General features: G+C 47.2%; 2 protein-coding genes across 3 annotated transcripts in view; one reads left to right on the top strand and one right to left on the bottom strand.

Annotated features, from left to right (window-relative positions):
* The window catches only part of LOC309848890 (uncharacterized protein), a gene marked incomplete at its 5' end in the record, with an annotated part of 137,005 nt that overhangs the window by 33,533 nt on the left and 85,423 nt on the right, over window positions 1-18,049 (bottom strand).
* LOC309848528 (ral guanine nucleotide dissociation stimulator-like) lies at window positions 11,710-16,846 on the top strand. 2 transcript variants are annotated; one of them, XM_082700227.1, is made up of 6 exons: window positions 11,710-11,810; window positions 12,682-12,789; window positions 14,170-14,363; window positions 14,950-15,009; window positions 15,940-16,139; window positions 16,391-16,846. In XM_082700227.1, the coding sequence occupies exons 2-6, from the start codon at window positions 12,697-12,699 to the stop codon at window positions 16,699-16,701; spliced, it is 858 nt and encodes a 285-aa protein (XP_082556353.1). In that variant the 5' UTR covers window positions 11,710-11,810; window positions 12,682-12,696; the 3' UTR covers window positions 16,702-16,846. The 2 variants fall into 2 exon arrangements, 1 of the variants encoding a protein (XP_082556353.1); XR_014303100.1 differs by lacking the exons at window positions 14,170-14,363; window positions 14,950-15,009; window positions 15,940-16,139; window positions 16,391-16,846 and having other exon boundaries at window positions 11,781-12,283; window positions 12,682-13,122.

The following is an 18,049-nucleotide window of genomic DNA, read 5'->3' as shown; positions in this document are numbered from 1 at the left end:
TTAAATGCTCTGGTAGGTTATAGAACCGGAAGGTCTGGCCTGGATTATTTTCTACTTTTTCTATCTTATTTTTAAAAAAAATTTATAAAGCTGTTTTCTTTTTTTAAAGATTTTATTTATTATGTATTTATTTATTTATTTGACAGAGAGCAAGAGAAGGAACACAAGCAGAGGGAGTGGGAGAGGGAGAAGCAGATTCCTGGCTGAGCAGAGAGCCCCGATGTGAAACTGGATGCCAGCACCCTGGGATCATGCCTGACCGAAGGCAGATGCTTAATGACTGAGCCACCCAGGTGCCCCTCTACTTTACCTACTTTAATGTTCTTATTGAAATTTTTTTTTCTCTAATAATAACCATCTTTACTTCACAGGGATACTGTAAGAACACAAGTTATGATGTGTTTGAAATGCTCTGAATGCTTTATAAAAAGGGCACTACAGAGATAATGAGTTCTTCTCAATAAAAATTGATTTTCCCCACTTGTATGGAGGTGAAGCGGAGAGTGAACGTTACAAGAGCAGGGAAGTCACAACTTTGGAACCACAGCTCCTTCAAGCTTTTCTTGTCTCACCTGTTAAATGTGGACATAAATGTGTTTTTTATGTGTGGGCTTAGGTGGAGCCCATGGAGCAAATGAAAAACCCATGTGCAAAAATAGAGCCTTCACTCTATAAAGAGCAAGGCTAAATGTTCACAGGGATACAGTTTTCCGGACAGGATTTTATCTGTAATGATAAAATCATCTCTTGTGCATTTGGAAGGATTTGGGGAGCCGTGTTTGATTTCCCCCATGAAATATCAAATATCCCTCAGGTTCTCATGTGACGAAAACATCGACATAAAGGCTGAGCACGTGGAATGAATATCCGCGTGTACCTGAATGATCTGGGCGGCAAGCTCAGGGGTTCCGAGCTTCAGGTCGTGTCCATTGATGGCGAGCACTCGGTCGTTGCTGCTCAGCCTTCCATCCTGTGCAGCCAGCCAGGCCCTCTTCCAACAGATCAAGGATAAAAACACCTGGTTCACCGGTCCTTTGAATGCGTTTAATGCCAAGTTGTTCACCAGAGTCCTGTTTGTGAAAGACTACGTGGAAGACCTCTTCCCGGGGAGAGCTACTGTCAGGGTGGCTGTAGGTCCGGCCCCCAAAGCACCGCTCTCCAGCACGCTTAGGTGCAGCGTGGAACAGGGCTGGGAAAGGGCGGCTCTGGCATAGTTGTGAGACACATTGTTGGTGTTACAGTTGTTGACCTGGAAGAAAAGAATTATGACTGAGGTGGGACAATCTTTTATCCTCTCAACTGGTAAACATTTATACGCCATTTCCAAAAGAAACGGACTTTGGAAAATGACATACAGTCATTATTTACAAAGAAAAGCCCTCTGAAGATGTTTTAAAATGCACAGTTCCTAAGCTTCACTCACAATGACTAGCACGAAGTAGAGAATGGCAGTTAGGATCTCAGGCTTCAGCGAGGGTGCTGAATCAGAGTCCCTGGTCCTGCCAGTAGTGGGATGTCTGAGGGTGTCCCCTGAGTGGTGAGATGGGTTTACTCTCCGCTTCAAGGGACCAGGAGGAAAATGCAGAGACAGCAGCAGCATGTGGCAAGTGCCAACAAAATACTAGTTCTAGTGGAACAGAAACTGAAGTTCTACTGGATTGATGTGGCTTTTCCAAATGAAAAACACCTACCCTGGAAAAAATACACCGAGTTTTAATCTAAGAAAAGGGACAGATTCTAGATACACAACCTGATCTCAGTTCAGTCATTTTTACTTTAAAGAAAAGCAGGTAATTACAGTTTCACTCTGTTTAGCACTCAAGTGTAACATCTATCTAATACAACAAGCTTAACTCAGTACTCACAGAACATTTATTTACTAAACCTTATGGCCCTGAAAGGAATATAGTGACTGATCCTGGGACAGGAACAGGACTAAGAAAATACACCCAGCTTCAGTTATTCACCTAGTCAGAGGAAGAGGTTGGTGCAACTCTGAGTGTTTATCACAATTAGAATTCCTCTCCTCATCTGCCTGCACCAACAGCAAGCAGGAAATCGACATTCTCTTGGATGTGTTATGTGGCACAGGCTCTGGGTTAGGTGCTTGTGATTACCCAAAGCCTTCAATCTTTTTCACGTGAGTCTATCTTAAGGAAAACCTTCCCCCTTCCTACTCATCTCGGGATGACAGTTTTGAGCACCACTAACTTGAATTTTATTGATTTGGGCCTGTGGACATCTTTTAAAATTCAGGCATCAAATGCCATAGATCTCACACATAAACTTGCTCTTCGCCCAATTTTGCAACATCTGTGCATTTGGTTGCCATCCAGATCCTTGATGAAAAAGTTGAGTAACATAGGGTCAAGAATAGAACTTTAAGGCAGCTTCTAAAAAACCAGCCTGACGTGGATTTGTTAGTCAAAACTCATCATTTCTGGTTATTCAGCTAAAAAGCCACTTATCTCTAGGTTCTTATTTTTCCGTCTTTGATTCACATCTATCACAAATGACTTTACAAACATCTGGCTGGAATCCAGCGCTAGCCACGTGCGAGTCTGTAGCCTCACACCATTTTTGTGACGTGGGTTGTGGAATATCCTACAATCGGAGATTTTCCCTTCACAAAAGTGTGGTTGCCAGTGAAACACAGAGAAAGCAGAAACCAAATAAAATACTGTTGCTAGATGTTGTAAAAATAGCACCAACAGAGTAAACTTTACCACATCTTTAGCTAATTATCTTTTGGACCAATGCAGTCAAGACATGACTGCAATTATTTTCCTTAAAAACCAAAAGTGATGGGACACCTAGGTGGCTCAGTTGCTTAAGCAGCTGCCTTCGGCTCAGGTCATGATCCCAGCATCCTGGGATCGAGTCCCGCATCGGGCTCCTTTCTCGGCAGGGAACCTGCTTCTCCCTCGGCCTCTGCCGGCCACTCTGTCTGCCTGTGCTTGATCTCTCTCCCTGTGTAAGCTGCAAAAAAGGGCAATATGGTTCTTTTTGTCTTGGCCACAAAGGTGTCAAAAGGTCAAAACCAGCTACAAGAGTTCCTCCACAGAGAATCAGTTTAGGAGCTGGGGTAGAAGGAATACAGCATAAGGTGTCCAGAGAGCTGTGCCAACCTCATGCAACCAGAATACTACTAATATCGTAAAAGGACAGCAAACACAGGAATGCGGTAAATAGCTAGCTATGGTAGGATCAGAAACTGGATTTTACATAAGCTGGATTAGTTATGTTTCCTGTATTCTCCTATTGCCTCTTTGGATTTAGTCAAGAACAAAACACTGCAAGTTCAGTCTGTGTTAGCCAGGCCAAGTGCAATGAAGGAGGGGTTTTGGGCCCAAGTGTCGAAGTGGAAAACACAAACTACAAGAGGCAGAATACGGATGGGCGTGGAAACCAAAGCCAGGAACCCCCAGTGGAAAGGTCAATCCTTGCTGCTCTTGGAGCCTAGTTTGTCTGTCTTCCCCTCTGGACATTTCTCTTGAAGAACTAAAAATCCTAGAGGTTCTAAGTTTGGTTTTAATGAAGAAGACAGCTATTCCCAACAGGATATCATAACCAAATCCACTCTTTTATTGACTCAGCAGGTTTGTCCTGGGTATCGACTCCAGGCACAGCTCTGTGAGAAGCCTGTCCCATAGTATGTAATAATGGCGGCTGCCATCCCCAAAGGAAGACACTGCATTTGAATAACTCTCTGTGACCAATTATGCATTAAGTGGTGAAGAGAAGGAATGTCTTCAGCACTTACTGTGAGAAGAGGTCTGAATGGCTGAAAATGGCAGGGCAGGGCTTTCTGGATGAAGGTGGGGAAGCTGTAGCACAATGGGGACAGACTGGAACATGGAGGGAAGCAAGGAGACTGCTATGTCTGGCTTTTCTGCTACATTATACATTCTATGAGGGCAGGGGTTGCTTTTTGCTCTTAATTATACCCTCAGCTCTGACCACCATGCCTATGATGTTTCAGTAATACACCGATGGCTACAGCTGAAAGAAAAAGCAAGGGTTAAGGCTGAGGGGACAGGTTGTGTAAGAGTTCAAAGAGGACCTGGACTATTAGATTAATCAGTATGGACTTGATTCTCTGGTCCAATCTATCCAGGAAAAGCAGAGTCACAGGTGAATTAACCGGACAATGTCGTACCGGATTTCAGAGCAGAGTAGGGAGGCAGGGGTTTTGATTCTCCTGGGTTAGACGTGAAGCAGTGAGGGCACAGACCAGAGAGATGGCAGGGAAAAGAGAAGGGGTGAATACCAACAGACCGTGGGGAAGGACCCAGCAGTGAAATCGAGGAGGCAAGAGTCCTTGAGCTTGGGTTCCTAGAAGACATCTTTTCTCATTCATGCCTATTTCTTCTCTCCTAAATATCCATTCTTTTAGCTTCAAGTACCACATACACTTGTATGGGTCATATATCCAGGTCAATTTTCACATACACTCTAGAATTCACATGAACAGTGGAATTCTGGCCATCTCATGCTCATCAGTATGCCCTCACACACAACATCATCTTGCCCGAAGCAAGTTCATTTGTTGGAGTAGCTCATTCTTTTTAAAGAGAAGAGGGAGAGGGTAGCACCAAGGATTAGTGCAGAGTCAGGCTGTTTGTGGATGAGAGTGCATTTGAGAGCCAACAAGAGGTGGTCATGATTTCTGAATTCTATCTTAAATTCAATGCTGTAAGTTTTAAGTAACTTGTGCTGTGTGACCTGTCTTTTCTAGATTATAGAAATCCGTGTAGAGAAGGATGAATCAGACAACGAAGGTAACTGATGGATGGTACCCTGGGACTAGAGATAGAGCCAATGGGACAAGAGAATTTAGCAGTGAAGGTGGCCCCGAAATAGACAACCGTGGAGACCAAGCCAGGAGGAATCCAGCTGGCCTGGAGAGCCACACACTGAGGCACATGCGGGATCAAATTTAAGATGGGGGTAAAAATACATTCCATGAGTTTGGGGGAAATCAGAGAAATTACAGATAAATTCTGATCTGTTTAGCACTAAAAAAAAAAAACAGTAAAACTTACCTTTTTAGAAGTCAGACTCCACAGTACCCTAATTTCCTAAGTTTTAAATTGATGAATAAGAGCAACAAAAGAGGCAAGTTAACAAAATCATTTAAAAAATTGATACCTGAAGAACTGGGTCTCCAGCAAGAAGTCTTCCATCTTTGGCGATCACCCCATGCCGACAGACTTCCTGGATAACAAGGTTGATCAGTGGCCTTTCATTGCCGCCCACAATGCTAATTCCTAGCTGAATATAAGGATCAGACCGGTGAATTTCAATTGTAGTAATTATAATTATGCCTTCCGGAAAACTAACCGGCTGCTGCATAGCTGCCAAGTTAAAAACGAGACGGAGAAAAACAGGTGGAAAGAAAAATGTTTTCTATTTTGATTATCTTCACGTAAGTAAGTTATCGTCTATCATTAGTGATGACCTTATGTTAATAGATGATTCATAACAAAGCAATACCACGGGATAAGAAAAACAGAATGACCAAAACACCAATAGGTAAGATTAGCAAAACACTTCCTCTTTGAAAGGTGATCAGTAAATAATCAACAAATAACTACTATGCATCAGATCACTAGGGACCACACAGTGATCTGATAAAGAAATATACAGAAAATATCATCTTGTCCTAATTGATCAGATTGACAAAATATCAATATACAAAATATCATTTTGTCAGTTGACCCATGAAACAGCTGTAAACAGTGCAAGGCAGTACATATGAAATAAAAAAGACAAACTCTGTGACATACAATCACCGTAGTGGTTGACAAAATAACCACATTAAGCAAGAAGAGGAGGGTCTTGATCTGAGCAGTAGGAGATAGAAGAATTGTTATAGCCAAGGCTGGGAAAACTGGGATTTGTAGAAAAATTGGAATTTTCATAAGAGATAAACCTATTTAAAAGTAAGACAAAGGGCCAACTACTAAGATATGCCCAAGATCTATGACTAGAGGTTTTCTGCCTGTTTCCTGGTGGGTCATGTAGACAGATCAGTGGCTGCTACCAGAGGACAGCAATAGTCAGACACATGGCCTTGGGAGTCAGATACATACCTAGCCATTTCGTGGCTCTCAGACTTTGACCAATGACTCCCTGACTAAGTTTCCTCATCATTAAAAAAAAGCCAGTATTGGTACAAGCATTTAATAAGTTAATATATGTAAAGTGCTTGGCACAGTGCTGACACAGAACAAGCACGGAGGCTGAGGTATTTTTTTGTTCTTCTTGATGCTGTGGATTTCTTAGTCAAGAAGCAATAGGCATCAAAACAAACAAACAAAAGAAGCCTGCTGATGACCAGTGAATTTGTGGACTACAACAGAAGAGGGGGAGGGGGAAGGATAAGCCTCAAGGTAAGACTCCCTTTCTGTTTCTAACCGGCAAACTGTTAGACTTGTACACTTAAAAGGTGAATATGTGATATGTGAAGCATATCTCAGTAAAATTATTTGTTGAAGAGGAAAAACAACAACAACAAGAACAACAACACCCCATGGAGGGAAAGTAATAGGGAGTACTGAGAAGAAAGGAAATATCTGATTTGAAAACAGATGAAAAGCAAAAGCAAGGTGAAGAGCACATACTGTCAGTGGCCGTGTTCTCCTCCAAGGCGGGGTTGTCCAGGCCAGGCTCCTCAGGCCACGGGGGCAGAGACGCTGATATCAAGCTGCGCTCAGCAGGTTCTGTGCCTGTCCCTGAACAGTCCGTTTCGAGGGATAAAGTACCTGGAAGATCTATTACAGTGGTTCCATTTTCATTCTCAATCTCTGTCTGAGCTTTATCAGTTTTCCTCCTTTCTAGGGCAAGTCTCCGATGAAAAGCTCCAGGACATCTAGAGAGAGAGCATTAGGGGGTTCCCAGATGATTTGAAAGGAAAAATGATAGACAGCTTGTGCCCCAACAACAGAATAGCCACTGCTTCAATGCCAAACTCACCTAGAGGTAATCCACAAGTGGTATGTAATCTGATTTTAACCTCTGCTCAAACTAAATTCCTACCACACTGTGTAGCAAACTTAAAACAGGCGTTGGCACAAATAGTGGCTTCGTGCATGTCTCAAAAAATACTTCAATAAAAACCTGTATTCAGATACATACTAGTTCCAGAAATACACCAGCACAGTTGACGGTATACTGCAAATACTATTCTGAGATCCTGATTGCATAACCCCCTTTTCACAGGGATGGCTTAACTCCTTAACAGGAGTGGAAACAGCAGTCTTCTTCCACAATGTGCTCCTGCATCCAGACTTGGACCCTGAGTGACACTGTTCCTTTCCAATCTCAGGGCCAAGGGTACACATTCATTTATTAGTGAGAAGCAATACATCTGAGGCTCTGCCACTTGCAGAAAAGCAGAGCAAAGGCTCAAGAGGCTGCGTATGGTGGGTGGCGGTCTTATGTCTAGGACTGCAGACTTCATTCAATGATAGTGTGTTTTAAAATCTCAAATTTCATGAAAAATCAAGTATAGGATAAATTTATTGAAAACTGGAAGCTATCCCTTAGCTGTAAAAGTAATGAATTTCCCCTCACAAACTAAAGATAAGTTGTGGGTTTCAAGTTCTTGAAAAAGATTGCTATGGAATTTCTTTATCCAGCTTTTTCTCATTCCCGGTTTCCTCATCACCTTATTAAGAAAGAGGACAAAGGATTTCCCTTCTGCACTGTTGTGCCGCACTCCAGGAAATGTTCCTGCAAGGACCTGACAAGTAACGTGGAATATTGTATCACTGAGAAAAATTATTTTTGTCAAGTAAGTAGATTGCATGAGAAATGCATTTTAAAACTATTTCATTCAATAAAAAAATGGTGACAAAAAGTGGATCATAAAACAATACTTGAGACTAAAACTATAGGGAAAGATTCAATTCTCCAAATGCATATCACACACTGGTATCCATGTGCGTAACAGCCAGTCTTCGATGGAGAAACAGACTAGGAACAGGAAGTGGGAAGGAAACATAAGCAGAATGTGCACAGCTGAGAAAGAGCCTAGCTAACAACTAAAAAATCCTACAAACTAAGTAACTGTAAAGCCCCTCTTATCTGATGCAAGAATAAATTGTTTTTTCTTTTCTTTTCTTTCTTTTTTTTTGTTTTGTCAGAGAGAGTGAGCACAGGCAGAGACAGAAAGAGAAGCAGGCCTCCTGCTGAGCAAGGAGCCCGATGTGGGACTCGATCCCAGGACTCTGGGATCATGACCCGAGTGGAAGGCAGCCTCTTAACCAACTGAGCCACCCAGGTGTCCCCAAGAATAAATTTAAAACTGGAACCCTGAAGTTGTTAGAGAGGTAAAGAACCAGGTATACTTACATCCCAATGGGACAGCAAATTGCTAAGAGGGACTAAAGACAAGTATTTTGTGTGATATCACAGAGAACTATGGAAGAAAGCATTCATCTAGCACTCAGGAAGGTTACAGAAGACTACGCAACACCCACCTTTAAACAGATGGGGAGCTGGGCACACAGAGACGGAACAACTAGCCAGGAGGAGACGATGAAAGACTTCAAACTACACAAGGGAGGCAAGAGTGCCAACAAAGAAAAAATGACATAGATTATACCATAGAAAGAAAAAACAAGTACAGGGGCGCCTGGATGGCTCAGTGGGTTAAGCCACTGCCTTCGGCTCAGGTCATGATCTCAGAGTCCTGGGATTGAGCCCCGCATCGGGCTCTCTGCTCAGCAGGGATCCTGCTTCCTCCTCTCTCCGTGCCTGCCTCTCTGCCTGCTTGTGATTTCTGTCTGTCAAATAAATAAATAAAATCTTAAAAAAAAAAAAAAAAAGAAAAAACAAGTACATATGAATGGCAAAAATCATGAGCCTCATTAACATTTATAACTAAGACATAAGACTGGCAAGTCATCAGAATTTTTAATAGTTAAAAAGCTTAATATGGTTTTTATTTAATGGATGACAGATTTTTAAAAACATATTTTTCTGCCTTGCTTGTACGATAGAGCAATTTAGCCAGCAAGTACTCTTAGGAAACAAACTAGTTAAGAGTATCAGCTCTTCCACTTATTGACAACCTCTTCCATTTATTAACAACCTCTCTGCCCATATTCTTCTTTATATAACAAAGATAAGACGGCCTAACTCATAGAGCTGTCATGAAAACTAAACTGGACTAATATAAATTGCTTAAAATACTGCCTCATAAATAATCAGAACTCAATACAAACTAGTGACTACTAGTATCATAGCAACTTAAAAGTACTCAAGCTAGGGCTCCTGGGTGTCAGTTGGTCAAGCGACTGCCTTCGGCTCAGGTCATGATCCTGAAACCCAAGACTGAGTCCTGCAACTCACTCCCTGCTCAGCAAGGGGTCAGCTTCTCCCTTTGACCCTCCCCCCTCTCATGCTCTCTTTCTCTCTCTCTCAAATAAATAAAATCTTTTTTTAAAAAGCACACATGCTATACAGTTTTCTTACAGTACATCTGTATCAAGTCCCCCTGCTTGTGCTCTTTTCCCTCTAATAAAGAAATAAAATCCTAAAATAAAACATAACAAATTGAGCATCAAAGTGAACCTTGAGGCCTTCAAGACCTGGCCGGAAACACCCTCCTGTGTGTATTTCCTTGTCATCTTTCTTGTTGTGCTGATGGCGTCAGAGGTGCATGTCATCCCAAGGAGGGAGAAGGCCGATGGTGGAGAGACTCTGGGCTCCTGAAGAACACAGAAAGGATTTCAGTCTCCAATCTGAAGATCCACTCAGCACTGCCAAGGGGGGTACCTCTGTGGTGACAGGCTACCAAAACCTGGGGAGTTACATGGTCATTCAGCGTAATGTAATATAGCTCCGTACAGCATGTTGAAATGACCAAGTTCACTTGAATAGTGATCAGCCTAAAACCTTTAAAGAGGACCAAAGAGGCACCTGGCTTCCTCAGGCACTAGGATCCTTGATCTCAGGGTTATGAGTTCGAGGCTCACATCAGTCACAGTTAACTTAAAAATAAAACAAAAAGCGTACACAGGACTAAAATCAGTGAGGCTCAAACAACGAAGCTGGTCTGTGCTGGGACGGATCCTGTCTCCCGTTCATTCAGCCACTGGGCACTGCGCACTCAGATGGTGCCAGGGCTTATCAGCCCAGCGGGTTCTCCTCGTGAGAGCTCAGGGTCTAGAGCAGAAGATGGACAAACGAGAAACCAAAATGTGAACGGGAAAAGCGATTGCTCCACAGCAAAAGAGCAAGGGACACAACTAAGGCCCAAACTCCACCCGGTGAGGGGTATGGCAAGGCTGTGCTGAGATGACACGGAGAATTCCTGCGGGAGGAAAAGAAGGAGACAGCCCTGCACAAATGCGAGTGCATTCCACCTGGCGGAGGGCACCATGGAGCAGAGGACTGGAGGTTAGAAAAGGGGGCCAGGGTGGCCAGAGAAGCTGAGGAAGGACCAGAGTGGGAGGGGAGGAGGGCCAGGGCCCGGGAAGTTGGTCAGTATCAGTGCCCTTCTCCCAGGGCTGTGTGACCACACTTCCCCACACTCAGTGGCTGAACCAACAAATGCTGCCTCGTGGTCTCAGGGGATCAGCAATCCAGCAGTGCTCTGCTGGGGGCTCCTGCCAGAGACTCTCCTTAAACTGGGCTGCTGACAACACCAAGGGAGGACCTGCTTCACCGAGAACCTGAGCGCACTCAGGGGCATGGGCCAGATACAGCCCATCTCAAAGACCTGACTTTTGTCTGCTGTGGGCCCACAGGGCTGGGCCATGTGCGTATGTCTGGGTCATGGTTCAACCTAGGGGCTTGTGCTCCAGTATGAAGATTGGAGAGAGAACATGGATCCGAGTCAACATGGGGCTGGGCAATGAGTTTTTGAACGAAATCTCAGAAGGGCCTTTGGGTCACGTTGCCACGTTCTGTGACATGGAAGTGAATCACCAAGTCCGGACCACACTCTGGGGAGGGGTCACACAAACATGTCTACAGAGGAGTTGGGGAACCAATGGAGTCCCCGAAGGGAGACTGTGAAGATCCCTGAAGGGTCCAGGCATTGCCCAGAATCAGACTGGTAGGGATGCTTAGCAGGCTTGAACCCAGCTCTTTGAGTATCCTCAAAGTTGGGGTCCTGGATGCAACGTAGCCATTCACTGGGGGCTCTGGAAAAGTTTTTCTGGAAGGAAGTGGCTGTTGGCCTGGAAATGTTATCGGGCTGAAGGTGATCATTGGTCTCCTAGACAGGAGACATATGCCCAGGTTCTTGTCTGAGGAGGATCCTGGGTCATGGCAACCCACTGGATCGACCCCTATCTGCATCACACCCTTTGGAAAGGAGAGAATGGAGTGCATCCCGGGACAGGCGGTCTCTAGGGCTAAGGGCACATTCTGACCATCAAGGGCCAAGACTCCAGTCCCTTCTTTAGGGTTTGCATTGAAAAGAAAAAGCCTAAGACCTTGGGAAGCTATTACCCAGCCATCTGTAAGTGGGGCTGTCCTTTCTGGGACTCCAGAATGTGAGCACCGATGAACACATGTGTGCACACAGGAGCTTGTGTGCTGGTGCACACAAACACACACCCCAGGAGGGACTGTGGGGTGGGATCTGATTAGTAGCAGATTCCAAGAAGTTGACAGGAGGGAGGAAATTGGGTGGGAGGTATTTCCTACATGTGACAGCCCTCCTCTAACATCATAGCTATTATCCAACCTATGCCTGTGGACATCTGATAGAAAGACATGCTGGACTCATCCATATTTGGCAAGAAGACCATCCTTGTCTGCCACAATGGCTTATCTAGGGTCTGAACCAGGTAAGAATAGAGACTTGTGTCTGAAACCAGGTGTGTTTGCAAGCTGGGGCCCTGGCTGCTCCCAGACCTTCCCTGGGGGCCTGTGGAGAGGGGTGTGTTGGGGTCACTGTGTACAGATAAGATGTGGCCTTGCATGCAGAAGGGGGAAGAGGAGATGGCAGATGGGAGCACTGTTCGTGTAGGGGTCCAATCAGGAGTGGGCCCTGATAGGGCATCTCAGGAAGTGATGTCACTGCCTGGATCACAAAGGCCTTCAGAACTTGGAACCCCTGCAACCAGGCAGCCAGTCTAGTCCAGTAGCAGGGTTACTGGACTCAGGACCTTGACACAGAAAGATGTTTTCCTGTTGTGTACCTAGTTTCTGGGGCTCTGGGTACCAGAACCCCCAAGAAAATGACTTGTTCCCATGCTGCAGACATTGGCTAAAACCACCCCCCCAATGCCGCAGGACCTTTCGAGGGAGACGCCATAAGGTACTTACTACTGAGGAGACTAGGCGATGCCCACCCCTCTGAACCGTCCTAGGGAAGCCCCATCCCTTTCTCTGGAGTTTGAGGGGAGGAGGGATATGTGGGGGTTCCTGCCCATGGGCTGGAGGAGGGTGAGTACAGTGGATACTCTTGTGATCCCTTCTTGTTCACACCAATGTCAGGGTGGGCAGGGTGCACAGGGGATTCCTGAGGTGACTCTGAGCTGTGCCAGAGCACATCCAAGGCCCTGAAGCTGGGCCACGTTTCTCTCCTTGGGGGAGGGCTCTGCCACCTGGGCTGTGGTGTGCCTGGAATGGAGCGCCCTGGGTCTGAAGACCAGCAAAGGCCTCCAGACAGGGCTCTAAGTCCTCCTGCCTGCCTGCCGGGCACTGTCTTTAAAGAACGCCCCAGAGGACATGGTGCAGGAGGTGACCGAGGAGATTGCCTGCTCTCCTTCCTCCAAGGACACGAAGCCGCACACGGCCAACAGAGTCTGGCGCTGGCTCAGGGTGAGTGCAGGTGCTGGGGAGACCCAACCCCGGGGCGCCCATGCAGCACCAAGGGCCCCACTTCCTAGAAGCCAACCTGGCCTCCTAGAGTCCTGTACTCCCGTGAATCTGCATCCCATCTCTTCCCCAAACTGGCCCACAACGTTCTGCCCACGCCTTGGACAGAAGCACTGCCATTGTCCACATACTTATAGGAGTATCATTAAAGAGACTTTAGACCAGGTTTCATCCCGTTGATTTAGACTCCTTTTGCCCTGGCCAAGGCATTTTCCTAACTCGTGCTCCCAGGTGCCCCCACTGGCCCAACAGTCCTTCCTCAGCTTCTGCAAGTCTTGCAAAGACTGGATTGGGAGACTTTGATCCAAAGGGACATGGTACTCTGTCTCTTGCTCTGCGCTTTGGTATTGATGGAACACATTGTTGCCCCCCCACACACCCCAAGGAAAAGGAACAGGGGCCTCACTGCACTGCACTGCACGGCAGTCCGGAAGGCCAGTCATTGATCACAGCCATGGAGCCCTTTACTGGGGCAGGACTGGATGTAATCCCCTTCTCTGGCCAAGGCACAGTGCTGCATCCTACAGCCTCCGTGCCTTCTTATCCTAAGCCCTCTCACCTTAAACATCTCTGTGTTCTCATCTCAAGAATGGGATATGTTGGGTGCCGGGGTGGCTCAGGGGTTTCAGCCTCTGCCTGCAGCTCAGGTCATGGGTCCTGGGTCTCACAGTCCTGGGATCGAGGCCCACGTCGGGGGCGTGGGGTCCTCTGCTCAGCAGGGAGCCTGCTTCCCCCTTTATGTCTGGCTGCCTCTCTGCCTACTTGTCACCTCTCTCTCTGTCAAATAAATAAATAACAAGTCTTTCAAAAAAGTAAAAAGAATGGGCTATGTTATCAGAAATCACAGGATCCATGCCACTCAGGCAGGGATGTGCTATCCATACTCCGCTCACAAAGGGACCTCAGATACTAGCAAGTTCAGACATCATTTCTTTCAATTCTTTGTATGGATACCAAGAACATTTTCTCATTGCCTTAAAGGCTTCTTAACTGATTGGCTGATTGATGGATTTGAGAGAGAGACAGGGGGAGAGTGGGGAGAAGTAGACCGAGAAACAGAATCCTCAAGCAGACACTGCCCTATGGACACAGCCCTACGAGGATCGCAGCCTCAGAACACGGAGACCATGACCTGAAGCAAAACCAAGAGCTTTAGGCTGAACCCAATGAGACACTGAGTCACCCGATTCTTTTTCGGACTCTGGGCTCTCTTGTCCCACCTCTTGCTGAAGTCCCTGAGATCTGGGGGCTCATTCTGCCCTCCAAGCCCCAACCCTCCTGGTGGCCACAGCACTGACTCATGTCTCCTCTGATTCACCTCAGGGGAAAAATCGTTCAACCAGGAAGAGGAGCAAGACCTCGGTGCTGATGGCCAAGCGGGCCGACAAGCTGCAGGCCGCAATAGATCACCTGGTGCCTGCCGTCATCAGACAAGATCTACACTGTGTCCACACCTTTCTGGACACATACCGTCACTTGGCCACCCCCCAGGAGGTGCTGGACCTCCTCTTTGCAAGGTGAGCACCCTCCCCTGCCCCTAACTGCTCTGTGAGATTTGGCCAATTCCTGTTGTGAGACTCTGGCAGGTCCCCAAGCTTCCCCAAGCTTCCCTTGCTCCTAACTGGGACAGAGGTATTATAGGGACTCAGTGGGGTCTTGTAGGGAAAGGACACCTGGGAGCCTGCGCCAGTGGAAAATTCTGCTGGAGGGCCTGTGGGCATGCTCTTTGCTCATTCCTGTGCCCCTCATGATGAAGCCTCTGCCTCATCCCTGACTCTCACTATGATCTTGAGCTGGGCTCCTTTGCCACTGAAAGGGAGATCTGAGACTCCTTCTGGGGCCTGTGTCTGGCTGAATCCAGAGCAAGCATCCCTGGGGGTGAGCAGGGGCCGGGCCCACTCAGATGTCGGTGATGGGCTGGTTGGGGCCCTTTTATTCAGCAAGCATTCAGGAAGCCCCGGTAGGTGGAGGCGATTATCCAGGAGCTGAATGGGATCCCTGCACAGAACAGAAAGCACCCCAGGGCTGCAGGCTAGTCGAGGGTCTGGCGGTGAGAGCCAATATCCACAGACATCTCATGCGATGCCCCCTGGCCTCCTCTAGATTCGGATGTGTTTATTCCAGCTATGATGAGGTCGGCGGACCCCAGGAGCAGCGCAACATGTGAGTAAGCTTTGGCTGCTTTAGGAGGGCCTTCCCTCTCAACCAGGGTAGTGAGGGTCCTGTGAGTTTGAGGGGCTGCCGGACCTTCAGACTCACCTCGTTATTCTGCTTTATGGTAAATGTCTGAGAGCTTCTACTGGAAATTGGAAAGGTGCCCTGGGGAACTGGGGTAGGTGTGTGAGCACTGTGGGAGAGCAGAGGGGGATGGAGGACAGCTTCCACCCCTGAGAGGGTCATGCTCCATCCCTGCCCCTTCCCAGCCCTCTCTCTGCCCCAATTCTGGGACCCAGAACACAGGATTTAGGAACCATCACATAGCAGTGCTGGCACCTGCACGTTGGGTGCACAGAGGGGTCTCAGGGAGAGGGTGACCCAGTAGAGCCCAGGGAGCAGCAGGCATCCCACACCCTGTGGGAGGTGAGTGTCAGTGGAAACAGACCCACTCTCATGGCACCTAGTGAACGGGCAGAGGAGGTAACGGTGGAGGTATGGGGAGGGTCCTGGGAAGGCCTGGCTAGAGACAGAGTCCCTTTGTTCCCTCCTCGGTTGGATCTTCACTGAGCAGAGGCGAGTGCAGTGAGGGTAATTAAGAGGCCAGACACCACTTCTCCCCAGGCACATGCAGTTGAATTCAAGTGGCTCGTGGGCAAGGAGACAGACTGAGGAGTGTGTCCAGCTCCCCTAAGAAGTCCAGAAATGCTCCCCCCATTGACCAAGGACTCCCACTCCTAGCGGCTTTTGGCCAGCCTGCCGTGTGGGAGCAGGCCTTTCTCACGCAGGACTGCCAGGTCGCAATTGGACAAGGAGTCCGACTGGTCTCAGACAGGAGCTGACAGCCCAGGGGCCCAGGTTCCCACATAGGTTCCCTGGGATTTTGGTTTGGATGCGTACCCTGTCCTCTGACTTCTCTGCCTCCATGTCTGTCCCCAGGGCCGTCTATGCCATCCTGAACACCTGGGTGGAAAAGTATCCAGGGGATTTTGTGCAGCCTCCGGAGTTTCCCAGCTTGCACACGCTGCTGGCCTACCTGCAGGTCAATGTGCCGGGCTCGGACCTGCAGCGCCGTGCCCAGCTTCTGCTTCCAGAAAGGCAATGCGCTCCTGAAAAGACCACGGAGCCAGAGGCTAGGGGTGAGGAGGACTGGGGGTGACTCATGTGGGCCTGAGGCGGAGGCAGGGTGGGCCACCCTGAGGAAGCCTCCGTAGATTGTAATTGGGCCGAAGAGAGTGAGTCGTCTCAGATCCCTGTCCCCATGGGCTTCCATCGGGGACACCTTCTGGGGGCTGGGTCTTGAACGCAGGCCACGCTGAGTGGTGGGGAAAGGGAAAGGCAAAAGGGAAGTCAATCAAGCTGATGATGCTTTCTCTTCTTGGAGCTACAGCACCGGCCCCAGAGCCAGATCAGGATGTGTCTCGGGAAGTTGTTCCACCAGCCACTCTGGCACCTGCTGCACCTCTGGGGCCTGAGCTGGCCCCCGCCATCCCTGCTATGGCTGCTCACTATGGGTTAGGAAGACCAGTGACCCCCCCTGACCCATTGGGGCCAGGGCAGATGGTCGTCAGGGCCCTCGTTCACTTCTCTGCCACGGAAGAGCCACCAGGCCTTTTGACTTTCCTGGATGACCAGCAGGGTCCTGCCACCGAGCTGCCGCCCCCTGCCTCCGTGGAGCAAGCAGGCTCGGCCCCCGAGTAGCAGCTTGTACTGGCTGCAGCTCCAGAGCATGACTCCCCCTCCCCCATCATTTCCTTCTTTATCGTATTTGTTTTCTGTATTCACCTCTATAATTACTTCATAGATGTTATTTATTAAATAAAGTAGAATTTGAGTTTATATAACATTTTACTCGCATCCTTTGCAGTGGGATATGGAGGTCTCATTAGGTCCATCCAGAGTGTTGCACAACCATGTCGTTCTACGACGTTTCTGTCACAGAGACACCCACGCTCCTCATCGCTCACTGCTCTGTCCCTCCCCCAGTCCCTGCAACCACTGCTCTTCTCTCTAAATTTATCTTTTAAAATATAATAACCTAAGGAAAAAAATACCCTTTTCTTCTATAACTTGATATGCCATTGCCACTTCATCTCTGACCAGGACCTTCCCCCTCACATCCTGGACAAATGAATTTACTGTGTTCCATACTGAGAAATGTTGTCACTACGATTATTCCATGAAACTGCTGAAACGCTGTCAGTACCTTGGAAGCCCAAGCCACATGAGCCACGACGGCGACCAGCTGGAGTCCTACTCATTCTCGCTGAAGGTGCCTGGCTGCTCTTCGGTAGCCTGGGCTGCCTCCTCGACAGTCTGGACCTCAAGTGCTTTCAGGACAACAGCAGGGGACGCGGTGCTGGCTTTTAGCATAGCCATGGCCTCACTGTGACTTCAATTGTTCAAATCAATGCCATTGATATTCAGCAATATATCACCTGTCCAAAGGAATAAACAAGAAAATGAGATGAGCTACCAAGTCATTATCTTCCCTATACATCCTGTTATTTGTAATTTTTCACATCTCTGTCATTACGATATCGAGGGAAAAATCCAATTCATGGAAAACATTCCAAAACAACTCAAAACTTTAAGATAATTTCATCATACATAGGAAAAAATGTGGCTTGAGGCACTGTGATTTGACTGGACGTCCAAGTCATTAGACCTGGTTTTGCTAATGTGCAGGACCTGGGCATGTTCATTTCTCTTCTTTGGGCTTCAGTGATTTCTATAGTTCTTTCCTGCTCAAAAATTATTTGATCTTTTGCTCTTAGAAATGAATTTTTAACATATCCTGTTTTAGAGTTACACAGTTTTAGAGATATAGTCCTACAGAGTTTGCTCAGCGTGGATGTATCAGAATACTTAAAGAGAAGAGATCCTTGGGTCTACACAAAGAAATGAAACTTGTGATTTGAGCATCTTTTGCTTAAGGAAGAAAAAAAGGTGTTTGTTGCCCTGACAAGTAATATAATAATAAAAAAAAGGGCAACGAGGATTATATAAAAGGTTAGGAAGGAAAGGATGAGTGTTCTATTTTTTAGAG

The sequence above is a fragment of the Mustela nivalis genome (genome assembly GCF_964662115.1).
Source record: "Mustela nivalis genome assembly, chromosome: 15".
In the NCBI taxonomy this organism is placed as follows: domain Eukaryota; kingdom Metazoa; phylum Chordata; class Mammalia; order Carnivora; family Mustelidae; genus Mustela; species Mustela nivalis.
The sequence above is the reverse complement of the archived record's forward strand: the minus strand, read 5'-3'. Positions and strand labels throughout refer to the sequence as shown.

Excerpts from the sequence above, each read along its gene's own strand:
- LOC309848528 (XM_082700227.1), top strand. The coding sequence starts at position 12,697 with ATGGTGCAGGAGGTGACCGAGGAGATTGCCTGCTCTCCTTCCTCCAAG. Across the intron at positions 14,364-14,949 it reads CTGGACCTCCTCTTTGCAAG|ATTCGGATGTGTTTATTCCA; the intron begins GTGAGCACCCTC and ends GGCCTCCTCTAG. Across the intron at positions 16,140-16,390 it reads CACGGAGCCAGAGGCTAGGG|CACCGGCCCCAGAGCCAGAT; the intron begins GTGAGGAGGACT and ends TTGGAGCTACAG.